The following is a 13,399-nucleotide window of genomic DNA, read 5'->3' on the forward strand; positions in this document are numbered from 1 at the left end:
TTGATTCAATGGACTCGGATTCTCAAAAATCTTTCTCCATCACCACTCTCCAGCGACTGAATTTTGTGTTTACCATAAACTGATTCACAATATATGAAGCGAAATAATACTGTTACTCTTTTCTGTTACTCGTGTGGATTCGCTTTACTCACAAAAATTAACATTCATTAATGTTAATGCAATACAATTGCACATTGAATGCAAAATAATTCATTTTAAATCACCTCTAAAATTCTAAAATTAACTTGAACGATGGCTAAATATGTTATTTGAGGTCGCTACAACCCGCGGCAACAGTGTAAAAGTAGCCCAAAAAGTAGCTTGGCAACACTACCTATAACATGGATAGGTGAAACGCCACCTCTGCAGAAGAAATCAACACCTACTTCATCATTGCAATGTTAGCCCCGCCAACTGGCATGTTGGTGAGATGGCAGGAGAGAAGAGCAATACAGGACAAAAATAACATACCCTTTCAAAAGATCCTAATGCTAGGGATATGGTTATTTGTTTTCAACAATGTTAATGTCTCAGTTGAGCATTATTTGTATTCGGTACATTTCACTGGATTCTTTGGTCAATCAATCGCAAACAGACTTGACAGTAATGCAACAACATGTAAGTAAATGTTCATTCTAATTCCTGATCTGATATGTAATGATTCATGTACAGTCAGATGTTCTTTGTCTATGTGTGAGTAAATCAAACTAGTAACTAAATGGTTAACCTCACTTGTCTCTCTTAGTAGGATTAAAATAATGTGTTATTTACACTGTGATTACAAAATGTAATTATATCTAGACAGCTGATTGGTTGGGGACAGGATCATCAGTAGTGTAGCTTGCAAACCGTCAGAAATAGCCTATACATTTCTAAATATAATAAGAGTAGTCTTATTGTTTTAAGTTGTTTCTCAAAATCTCTAATCTTTTTGTTTATACAAATTTCAGTAGAAAAATGTAAAAATAAAAATACTTGAGGGACACTTACAAGAGAGAGAAAAATGAAGAGACGTTCTTTGGAGCTGATGGCCTCCCAGTAGTTTGTGTCTCTCCTTGTAGTAGTAGGTCCAATTTTCCAGGACAACACTTCAAACTGTGTCCTGCTCACCCAATAGTACTCCTTGAACCGACTACTGTTCTTGGACCAAAAGATGGTACTCGCCGAGATTTTTTCTCGGCCCCAAAATCTCAAAAAATAAATTATATATAAATATATCCATGAAAATACTTCTTAAATATATATGTGTTTATAAATACGAAATAAGTATGCATAGTACACCCACATATATTATGTAAACACAAACTTATTTTGGATGTGATTAATCGTGATTAATCATTAAACAGCTCTACTTATGTAGTGATAAACTTATTTGTTTATCACTATATAAGTAGTATTAAACATAATCCAAATGTTCTCCCCCCATTTGGATTGAAGGTGTTAAACGAAAGCTGAAGAAGGTTACAGATCCTGATGTCAACCAAGTAGTTGTTGTTTCTGAGGAGGAGGACTTCATGCAGAGTTCTCCTGTATGCCTTCACAAGGACTAGTACTATTATGCATGTGAGAGATCAAACAAAGCAGCTGGAAGTTGCAAAGGAAAACCAACTCAAACCAGGGCTAACTCTTGCAGGGCTTATGTGTCTTTCAAGATAATCAAGTATGCTAGAGTTACAGGTGCTGTTGTGCACAAAATGCTAAAACACAGTGGACATGATGTCAACGTGTAGGAAGAGGGTATAAAAAATCGTGTTGACCCAGAACTTCTGGCTTTTATTGACATGTGGCTTCAGCAATTACTCTGAAGAGTGTTGATTGGGTAGAAAGGCATGAACATATCGACAAACACAATCGTCAATATTATGTTATACCAGAGGATATCAGAATAATCAAGAAGAGCATCAATCAGCATATAGTACAACAAAAATACTTGGTATACTGGACTTGGTGACTGCGAAATGCAGCCTAAGCTCCTCCCACTGGTCCAAAATGCATGAAACCGTGGGTTCACTGGATACCCAACGTGTGGCATACACTTTGTTATCTGTAAAGGTTTCTCCCCACAGTTAATGGTCTCATGTATGGCCCTGTAGGCCTTCCTGCACTTTGGAGACACTGAAAACCAGTTATAAGTCTCTCGTACGAAGTACTCCCACATCTGCGACCAACTTTTTCATAAAGTATGGTGCTAGACCACCATTAATCATTTCTGTGTATTTTGAAGTGGATAGCAGCAGTGGAGTCTGAGAAAGCAGCTCTACATGCTTCTCCAATGAGATCATATGCCAGCATGGACATAAATTCAGCGATAGCTAATGCCATGGTGGCCTCAGCCTTTTTTTGCAGTCAATTTTTAACCATAAATGGCAGGCTGTTTTGGGTGGAACTGTTATAAGGCTTTGCCTTTTGAGTATGTTTTTGAGTTGTCGTGTGGTGTTTTTACGTAACTAAGTTTGACGTAGAAAGCAGCCTTACAATACAGGCACTATGCCTGTGTATCATCTCCAATAAACGGCTTCAACCAGCCTTTGAATTCAGGGTTTGATTCCCACTCCTTTCTGAGTTTAGACTGAGACATGATGAGCTAGCCACATGTCACAGAGAGGCACACACACAGTAAGTGACTGAGGCTGTGTGAGTCAAATGCAGTGATTTATTTTAGATAAAGAACAATTTACATTTACATTCTTACATTCAGGGCGGTGTCATGACCCCAACCTGTGTGCCCTTGACTTATGTGTAGACTTTTGTTACTTCCTGTCCTAGTGCCATGTTTGTTGGTCATTGTAGGCAGCTGTTATCTGTTCGTCCAAGGCCTACGAAGAGGGCTGGAGGGAAAATGGTCTCAGGAGGCTGTTGAGGTAAATCAGAAGCTTCAGTGGCAGCTAGATTCCAGGACAGAGAGTTACGCCGGTTATGGAGCAATGAGGTTATGGGAGAGGCAATCAGACTGAAGTTGGCGATAAATTTGTGATAAAAATTGGCAAAGCCTAGAAACGGTTGCAGTTCTTTTATGGTAGTGGGTTGTGGCCAGTTTCTAACAATGTGAACCTTTCCCTGGTCCATCTGGATGCCACATCTGTTGATGATGTAACCCAGGAAGTGGATGGATGGGAGATGAAACTCGCATTTCTCCAACTTGAGGTAGAGTTGGTAGTCTCTGAGACGTTGAAGGACCTGCACGATGTTTGGCCATGTTCCGGGAGTAGATGAGGATATCATTGATGTAGATCAGTGGTTCCCAAGCACGTTCCTGGAGGCCCCCCAACACTGCACATTTACCATGTCTCCTTTGTCTGACACACCCATTTCTGGTCTTGTAGTCTCTGCTAATGAGCTGATGACCTGATTCAGGTGTGCTTGATCAAATGGAGACATGGAATTCCAGGAATGTGGTTGGGAACCACTGATGTAGATAATGACAAATCTCTGGAGCATGTCCCAGAACATCTCATCCATGAATCCATGGAAGACTGTTCCAGGGCCATGGGAACCAAGGGGAGGGGATAGTGGTACTTAATGGTTTGATCATTCAGGGCTCTAATTGATGCACGGCCACAAGCCTCCATCCTTTTTGCCACGAAGATGAAGCTGGAAGTGGCAGGGGAAGTAGATGGTTGGATGAAGCCTTGTTTGAGCGCCTCCTTGATGTATTCATCCATGGCCTGTGTCTCCGGGATTGATAGTTGATAGATTCTACCTTTGGGTAGTATGGCACCAGGCACCAGCTTGATGGTGCAGTCCCAGGGCCAATGAGATGGAAGTTTTGTTGCCAGTTGCTTGCTATTGAGGGGCAGCCCTAAATATTATTATATTCCGTATATTGCTAATCAATATATTGTTACTTCCCAAGTGACAGAGGTGTATAAAGATTTCTCTACAGCTGAGGCGCCGATGATCTGCAGCATGGACATCAGCTGTGAAATTCCCCTGGTTGACTCTGCCCTTGGCAAGGTTCAGCAGTAAAGAGAAACCTGCCCTTCCATGCTGTCCCACCACGTCCATCTGTGCCTCTTCAGAATTACCACCTACAGCCATCCAGTTGCATGTTTATCTGAACTGAACCACAACAGCTACACCATAGGGGTCTGGATGTCACCTGAGACATGGTGCACAAATTTGAATGTGCTACCAGAGACCAAAGTTCATGTACTGAATGGCATCAGCTAAGGAGGTGTAGATTGACTGCCTCATGTTTCAGAAATATCTGCCAGGTTCGAGAAAACTCTGAAGAAGGTCTGGCTAACCGGGCACTGCAAGGGACCCGTCAGACGGTGGCTATGAAGAGGGGGCTCGAATTAGAGGCAGATGCTATTTGGGGATATTGCCAAATGAAAAGGTACCACTACCCCTGTGGATTCGTAATTAACTCTGACGCTCCTTGGCTGGGGCAACACCAGACGGTTTAATCTTTGACCTTTCAGAGCCATGTCAGTTTGGGCTGATTGGTAATGATTGGTAATGGCATGTTTGTGGCTGCTAAGTTTCAGCTGAAGAAGCATGCAACATCCGGTAGGTCAAGGGTTCCCAACCACAGTCCTGGAGGCCGCCCCAACACCACATGTTTTCCATGTCTTCTTAATCAAACACACCTGATTCAGATCATCAGCTCATTAGTAGAGACTCCAAGACCTGAAATGGGTGTGTCAGATAAAGGAGAGATGCAAAATGAAGATTATTGCGAGTATCACGTTGTGTACTCCAGTATTATTAACTGTCAGAACTCCCCTGTACTTGTCAGTTTGTTAGGAACACTTACAAATCTAATGTAGTTGTAACGCAGACTCAGACGTGCTTGAGTCGAGATCTATATGCGGTTTATTGTACAGACGTGATAGCAAGAAAACAAACAGGCAGGAGTCGAATCACCAGTAATAACAGCAAAACAGGCAAAGCAGTTAACGTAGTCATCCAGGTAGTAGGTCAGAGCAGGCAGCAATCAAATACAGTGTAATCCACAGACAGGCAGGGTCAAAAGGCAGGCAGCAGGAATCAGAAATAAATCAGGGGGCGCATTACAGAAAGATCTTAACTTTAGAATTCTATCTTACCTGTTTGGTAATCATGGCAATTTCAGTTAGGACCTAATTTAGGACAAAAGTTATTACAGAATGACATTTCTTAAATGCATAATCTTATCTTAACTATTGATAGGAAACTGGTATTACAGAAGCATTCTAACTCAACAAAAAATCCTAAAAGCTGTCTTAACTTTAGGACAACCCCACTGGTGACCTAACTTCAAACCTTTTTGAAATCCAACGGTAAAAATCACAGTACAAAAGCCTTTTTCGAGAATGCTGTTACATTTATTAATTATACAAGACAAAGAGCAGCGACGGTTGATGGTGGAGAGACTTTTGGAGGACCCAGGATGTGCTGCGCATTGATGATAAAATATTTCCTTATCTTCGCGGGTGAGCGAAGGTGATAATTTGCGAATAAAACAGGCTTTACCTTTTCAACGGAACTTATCAAAATTTCAATGCCGTTGTTTCTCCATTGTGATTTTAGGTTTACCTCAGAAGCAGTAGGGCCTATACGTGTCGTTGGTTGCTTGGTAACAGACCTAAGAGTTGATTACCGAACTTTAAGATTTCCTAACTACAGATAAGATGAGATTTTGTAAGATAGGATAAGAATCCTAAATCAAGTTAAGATTCAAGTTAAGAATCCTAAATTAACTTCTCATATCTTAAGTTAAGACTTAAGATAGAAATGTTCTGTAATACGCCCCCAGAAAAGCAAGAATCAAAATCAGGCAAGACAGATCACAGTGAATAAACACTCAGAATTGTAGCCACGGCAAAATAAGACCTGAACTGAGAACTGAGTGTGGTTTGCTCAGGGCTAAAATATTCTGTGAAATTGAGTTCAGGGGAAATAGACCTCTGGTGGTGAATGGAGGGATTTTCAGGATCAGTAACCATGACAGCATTTTCATACAACAGCAGCTCTGCAACAGATCACAATATAATAATTGCATGAATGAAGATTAATACCTATTAAGAACACATCTCAGTAAACACTTTATGATCACATGAATAGGGTTGAATTTATTACGTATCTTGTTCTATTCGAGGACCTTATGTGTGTTGCACACAAGGCCCTTTAGTCCACCAGTTGTACTCTCGCTGATGCAACCACTGTTACGAGCAACATCAGGGAGCATGTGGTATCTCGAAGAGAAGAAGATGCATGGAAGCATGTGTGGCACACAGTGAAAAATTCTGCCAAACAAGCAATGTGTTCAGTATCCAGTATTGTTAAAGCATTTGGTAACATAAACAGATTGTGAGTGATTATGACAGTAAAGGTAGCTTTGTTCAGTTAATAAAAATGCAACATTACCAATTGATTTTTGCATATTTGTTTTTGAATAATATGCTTGGTTTAATTTTATTGACAAACCTTGTTTATTGTATAGCCCAATAGTGCTTTTTTCCTGGACACTATTAGGTTCAAATGCATCGAAACAAAAAACATCGCCGAAATATATATATGATTTTTATGTATAATATTTATTTTTTTTGTGTGTGTGTGTTTTATGTAAATGTCTATACACTTGAGGGTTTTGCGTGTGAACAGGGCTTTTATTTTGGTGTGACGATGTGACCTCATAAGGCTGGGCCGCTTTCCTGTGCCCGTGATTCGGCTGAAGAAAGGTTTGTGTTTTTAACAAATGTTTGCTTTTAAATTTATATAAAAACTATAAAATATACTGGACGGTTTTCAAAGAGATGTAAAATTAATTACTTATTATTGAATATAACATTGTAAGGCTCTGTCGTCCCTTTATTTAACATTAAGGAACGATATTTTTATGGATAAAACGCATCCAACACATGTGTAACAGAAACGTGCGTCTCGTTTCGCTCTCTGTATTATGAATCAGTTTATCTTAAACACGAGTTCAGTCACTGACAAGTAATGATGGAACAAACTGAGCTTTTAGACAGACTGAGTCGCATAATGATTCACTGTTTCTAAATGCTTGAAATCGCCTCACGTTGACGACACCTGCTGGTCAAAACACTGAGGGGAAAAAACACAACAGCTTTTGCAAACAATTTTAATAGTTTTCATGAAAGCATGGCAGTCACAGATGTAAAAAAAAAAAAAATTATTTATAGGGTGGCATGAGGACTGTGTGGGGTTTTACACTGGTTGTGCTGTGTTTTTGACTCGCCAAGGAACAATTCATAAGAGTACATTGACTAATGAGCTGATTGAGACGCACCCAGAGAATTAGTTTGGATGTTTTTTTCTTTAATTCTCCACATCTCTGCTTAGACACACACACACAAAAAACTCCTGGTGAAGCAGCTGAGATCCACATGACATACAGATATAAAGATGGAGTTTATTAAAGAGGAGAGTGAAGAAATGAAGATTGAAGAAGAATTCAAAGTCAAACATGAAGATACAGAGGAACAAACAGGTTGGTTTCATTCTCAAAGCTAAACTCAGTCATTTGATCCTTATTAAAATGTTCAGCTCTACAGAAATTAATGATATTTTTTGAAGAGTGTCTTATGAGTGTCATAATTAAAGTGGTTTTATTTGACATGGCAATAATAATCCTTTGAATTATAATTTGGCGACCTATTTCATATCTGATCAGTGGTGTAGGCAGAATTGTAATTTTGGCCGGGCCTGGGCAAAAGTGTGTGGGCTCTTTCACGTAGGTCCTATAGACATATTCTTTACATTTCTTATAGCCAGAAGCAAAATAACGGACTCAATATTAAGATTAGACAACTACAGTCTTTTTTTCGCTTTTTTTTTTTTTTTTTTTTAAGCGCAGTAGAACACACAAACAGTACAACAACAAAAACTTACCATGTATCCGTCACAAATGTTTTTAATAAGTAATTAATATTAGACTTTTTAAATAATTTGATTAATTTTACCTTAACAATTTAATTAAAATTTTAGGGAAAATTAAAATAGCACAATTTAATCAATTAATTAATTAATAATCAACGCTCAAATAGAACGTTTGACAATTTAAATTGCACAAGGCAGTATGTTTTTAATAGAATTATGTTCGGAAAAAAAGAAAATAGCACTTATTTAATCAATCAACTAGTTTATCAAATTTATTTAATAATCAACACTCAAAACATTTAACAAAAATTCAAATCGCACATAAGGCAGTTTTTATCCTATCAAGTTTTTAATAATATAAACATTTTCGGAAAGACGAAAATAGCTAATATTTAATCAATTAGTTTATTAAATTAATTAATAATTAAAACCCAAATAAAACTTTTAACAAAAATAAATCACATAAGGTAGTTTTAGTGATCACAGAATCTGAAAACTTACTGGGCAACTTTCGCTTACGCGATAAGACTTCCAACTCCGAAATGTCATGCTTGGTCATTAGTTCTTAAGATAACTTCATGACTTTTTTGAAAATCTCCCTCGGAATCGTCTATGAATTTGACCAAGTTCAGTTTGAGATTTTTAATTACTGTTTTTCTCGGAACACTGGGCTACCATTTCCAGAATCTAGCAGTTGTAGCACTTTACTTACTGAACCTGCTCTGGAGCTCCAGCAGGGTGTCTGAAGGTTGTCTCTAAGGGTTGTCGACCTGGGTGAATCTCTTTCTGAATTTCTAGGAAGATAGCATGCCTCGGAGCTCTAGTAGTGAATGCATGCAGAGAGTTTCAAATTTCAAAAAATGTGCCTACGTGCCCAGATGCTGAGGCCACCTTGCACAAAACCAGATTTAGTCTGTGAGAGCAGCAGTGAATATAGATGGCATTGGGAAATGTTCGTTTTAGGATTACATGTACACCTCCATGGTTCCCTGACATGACAGCTGCCCCGTCGAAACACAGACCAACGCACAGAAGCGGGTCTAGTTCCAATGGCTCCAAAAGCTGTAATATTTTTTCTGATATTCCAGCAGCAGTCAGGTCTGATGTGTTCATGAATCTAATCGCCCTTTCCTTAATGACTCCTGCATGAAAGTAGCATACGCACACAGCTACGGATTCTAGTTTCGACATATATTTGTACTCATCCGCCAGAATGGCATAATAAGTATTTGGATCATGTAGTTCTTGCCTAATTTTGCACTGTCACCGCACATCCCAGAAGTTCGTTCTGCACGTCAGGGCTCATGAGTGTTGAATTGCGTGGAAGATCTTTAAGCCTCGGCTGGATGGCCGGGTCATAATTTAAACATTTTCAGAAAGTTCCCTTTGTTAAGGGAGTCGCCATCTTTCTCTGTGTCCTCTGAGAGCAATATCTTGTTTTGCACACAGCATTACTATGTCGAGCACAACTTTTAAATGTTCTGTATTTCTTTGTACAAACATATCCCCATGCAATGGATTCAAAACCGTCCCTCTGCTTTCTCTGAATGCATTTAATTTACCGAGCACAACTGTGTGCGTTTTTCCACTAGCATGACGGAGATGCTTGTCGAATGTGTTTCCAGTCCTGAAATCCATGTTGCACGAAGGAGTACTCAGTTTGGCTGCCAGTGAAGTGTCAGCACACTTTGCAAAATATTGTCCAGCTGTATTCTATCCACTTAAATTCATCATACCATCTGCTTGAGAAGCTCCGTGCCTTGCCAAATATCACTCTGTCTGGAAATTTTTTGAGATGTGGTTGGGTTGCCTTTTCATGTATTTCAGACAGATCTGAAGGCAGGCCTTGCGACAGTGGCCCACATGCACTGTTCTCTCCCGGGTCAACACAAGGTTTTTTTAAAGTGATTTTTAATAGAATTTTGTTTAGACATTGCTGCTAGCTAACACAAAAAAGTAATAAAATGTATACAAAAAAACAAATTAGAAGATTAATCATAATAAAGTTTGTTACAACAAAGGATTAATATGCATTTAATTTATACAGTGAAGAATATGCAGTGTTATTTTACATTTGTTTACATTTCTTTACCTGAAAACTATTAAACCTACTTAAAAAGCAGTGTTTATTTCATATGTATCTTTGATCTGTTGTATTTATGTTGGCCTGCTGAATGTTTAATGGATCCGATCCAGGTTCATTAGAAATTATTTGATGATGCAGCAATAAACCTGCTAGTATAATTTACTGCAGGTGTTTTTGAACTTTACTGATTTAAAACATGATCAAAATGCTATCTATTTTGATGACAAAATTTCAGATAAGAGAGGAAGTGACAAATATCAGTATCGGCCAATAATTGTTTGTTAAAATCTGTATCGCCCCCCCAAAAAATCCTATCGATGCATCCCTAATTTTAATATTGGTTATTTCATACTTAATTAGATTCAAAAGCAACATAAGTTAGCCTTACAAACATATCATAAATTTAAAAAAAAAAAATTAATTCAAAAGATTTAGTCGGTGACATCCACGCCTGTTTCTTTGTGGGTGGCGTAACTTGTAGCAGTAGGCATAACTTGTGTTTGTAGTACTGTGGGATGCAGAGAGTCTCCTCAAGAAATCACTCTATTACCGTTGATAAAATTAAAGTCAAAAAGACTCCTCTAAAAATGTTTACTGTCATGTGGCATGTCATCATAATTACAATTGTATTTCTGATACTTCGAATTTTCTCAGTGAAAAAACCTTGGATTGTTGTGGTTATTTTCTGTGAGTTTGCAGAGATGCTCGGCCTTGGTTGCTTTTAGAGCTTTTTATAGTGGGACATACTGTCTTTCCACACAGTTTTAAAAGTCATGTAAATGAGTTTGTTTCCATTTGTGCTCTAGGTTGCGAATTTCTTTCTTGAGAGCATGGGTAATACTGTTGTACTATGGTGCAATACTTTTCTCACTAACCTTTATTAATCTGGGTGGGTACAGTTTCTAATGTACTAGAGAAAATAGTGCCCGTATAATATCAGCTACAGATGCAACATCCTGTTACATACATATCCAAGATGTTTTTGGTATGTGTGCTTAAAAAAAATTGAAGAGTTGACAATATGAGAATAAGTTTACAGCAGAGTGGGTGGTTTAGGTGGTATACAGCATAGTAGGATCTACATGTTTTTTTTTTTTTTATTTGTATTTTTTTTTTATGGTTTACTTGTATTTGTCTCTTCACTTTATAGGCCTGATTGCATTGAAAGAGGAGAGTCAAGAACTGAATGAAAAGGAAGAGAACAATCAGTATGAGAAACATCATGATTTCACAACAAAAGCTTATAGTTGCTCAGCGACTGAAATGACTTCCTCACAAAAAAGATCTAAAAAGGCAGGAACTAGAAGTCATTTCACCTGCTTTCAGTGTGGAAAGAGTTTCAGACAACATGGAAAGCTTAAAGTCCACATGAGAATTCACAATGAAGAGAGCTCTTTCACCTGCCAACAGTGTGGAAAATGTTTCAACAGAAAAGAAAACCTCAATTACCACATGAGCATTCACACCGGAGAGAAGCCTTTTACCTGCAGTTATTGTGGAAGAGGTTTCAACCGAAAAGGAAGCCTTAAAAGCCACATGAGAATTCATACGGGAGTGAAGCCTTATACATGTCCTCATTGTGAAAGGAGTTTTACACATAGACCAACTCTTAATGCCCACATGAGAATTCACACTGGAGAAAAGCCTTTCACATGCCCTCAATGTGGAAAGAGTTTTGATCAGCATGGGAACCTTAATGCTCACATTAGAATTCACACTGGAGAGAACCCTTTCTCCTGCCAACAGTGTGGAAAAAGTTTCAGTCGAAAAGGAAACCTTAAAGTCCACATGAGAGTTCACACTGGAGAGAGCCCTTTCTCCTGCCAACAGTGTGGAATAAGTTTCACTCAAAAAGGAAACCTTAACATTCACATGAGAATTCACACTGGAGAGAAACCTTTCACTTGTCTTCAGTGTGAAAAGAGTTTCACATATCAAAGAGACCTGAAAAGGCATTTGCAAACTCATTCTGGAAATAATTTGCAAGGTTCCTCGGTGTGGCAAGAGGTTTGCAAAATAGAACAATTTCAAAAATCACTTGCACATTGACTGTGAAAGAATTTAATTTTGCTCAGTGTAATAAACATTTCTTTTCCCATCATACTTACAGATACATCCTGAAAAGATGTAGATTTGAGACCCTCTTTGTGTGGAATGAGTTTCAAAGGGATCTGCAATTTAAAATGGCACCAGGAATTATCTGTTTGAATGAATTCTTTGAATGAATTTTGATTGCATAGATTGTAACTCATAAATTTGATTCAGTTTAAAAGGGTAGTGACATGGATTTTATTACTTTAAAGGGTTAGTTCACCCAAAAATGAAAATTCTGTCAATTACTCACCCTCATGTCGTTCCACACCCGTAAGACCATTGTTCATCTTCGGAACACAATTTAAGATATTTTTGATAAAATCTGATGGCTCAATGAGGCATGCATTGCCAGCAAGATAATTAACACTTTCAGATACCCAGAAATCTACTAAAGACATATTTAAAACATTTCATGTGACTACAGTGGTTCAACCTTAATGTTATGAAGTGACGAGAATACTTTTTGTGCGCAAAAAAACAAAACAAAATAACGACTTTATTCAACATCTAGTGATGGGTGATTCAAAACACTGCTGGTTCAGAGCTTGTGTCAAACTGCCAGTCATGTGATTTAAGTAAACAAGGCTTTGTTACGTCATAAGTGTTTCGAAATTTCAATGGTTCACCACTGGGGGCCGAAGCTTTGGCAGTTTGATACATGTTCCAAGCCACTGAATCGAAACAAAAGATTTGTAACGCTTCAAAGCTTAATGAAGCAGTGTTTTGAAGTCTTTACTAGATTTCTGGGCATCTGAAAGTGTTAAGTATCTTGCTGGCAATGGAGGACTCACTGAGCCATTGGATTTTATCAAAAATATCTTAAACATTGTTCTGAAGATGAACTAAGGTCCAACGGGACCTACGGGAACTTTTTTTTCTCTGCATTATTTGTAACATCTTTTTTGTTATTTTGACCAGTTATTATTTTCTAAAAATAAATTATCTAAAATGACAATGTTTTTAGTCAGAATTTGGCAGAAATGTCACTAGTTTCTAGAATAAAACAAAAATGTACATTTTACTCAAACACATACATATAAATAGTATACCCAGAGAAACTGTTAATTTTGCAGTGGTCTCTTAATTTTATTTCTACAGCTGTATTTTGGTCACACATGTGAGAACCCCGACATAACCGGTGCCTCGTGAGGATACGTTAAACTGCTACAAAACTGAACCTCAAAATGTCTTGACTTGATCATCTCTTAACCAGTTTGATTTCGCCATGCTTAAGCTTAGTTTTGAATAGCTTCAATAATTTACAGTTCAGTTACATCTATAGCACTTCTCTCTCACTCTGTCTCTCTCTCTCTTTTTTTACAATTTCATTCCCTTTACAGCTAATGACACAAAAAATAATCCAGAGAAGACCTTTAGACACTTTTTACA

General features: G+C 38.0%; 1 protein-coding gene across 6 annotated transcripts in view; it reads left to right on the forward strand.

Moving 5' to 3' along the window:
• LOC127510664 (gastrula zinc finger protein XlCGF8.2DB-like) overlaps window positions 1–13,399 on the forward strand; it is a 186,206-nt gene that overhangs the window by 141,421 nt on the left and 31,386 nt on the right. Inside the window, exons 1-3 of one of the 6 annotated variants that reach the window (XM_051890536.1) lie at window positions 6,597–6,665; window positions 7,294–7,441; window positions 11,067–13,075. The exons of 4 other annotated variants lie outside the window; for them this stretch is intronic. In XM_051890536.1, the coding sequence (XP_051746496.1) occupies window positions 7,357–7,441; window positions 11,067–11,965 (984 nt within the window). In that variant the 5' untranslated portion in view covers window positions 6,597–6,665; window positions 7,294–7,356 and the 3' untranslated portion in view covers window positions 11,966–13,075. Of the gene's footprint in view, window positions 1–6,596; window positions 6,666–7,293; window positions 7,442–11,066; window positions 13,076–13,399 lie in introns of those variants that run through there. One more of the 6 variants, XM_051890537.1, reaches the window with a different exon arrangement.

Source organism: Ctenopharyngodon idella, chromosome 4 (assembly GCF_019924925.1).
Source record: "Ctenopharyngodon idella isolate HZGC_01 chromosome 4, HZGC01, whole genome shotgun sequence".
Classification (NCBI taxonomy): Eukaryota; Metazoa; Chordata; class Actinopteri; order Cypriniformes; family Xenocyprididae; genus Ctenopharyngodon; species Ctenopharyngodon idella.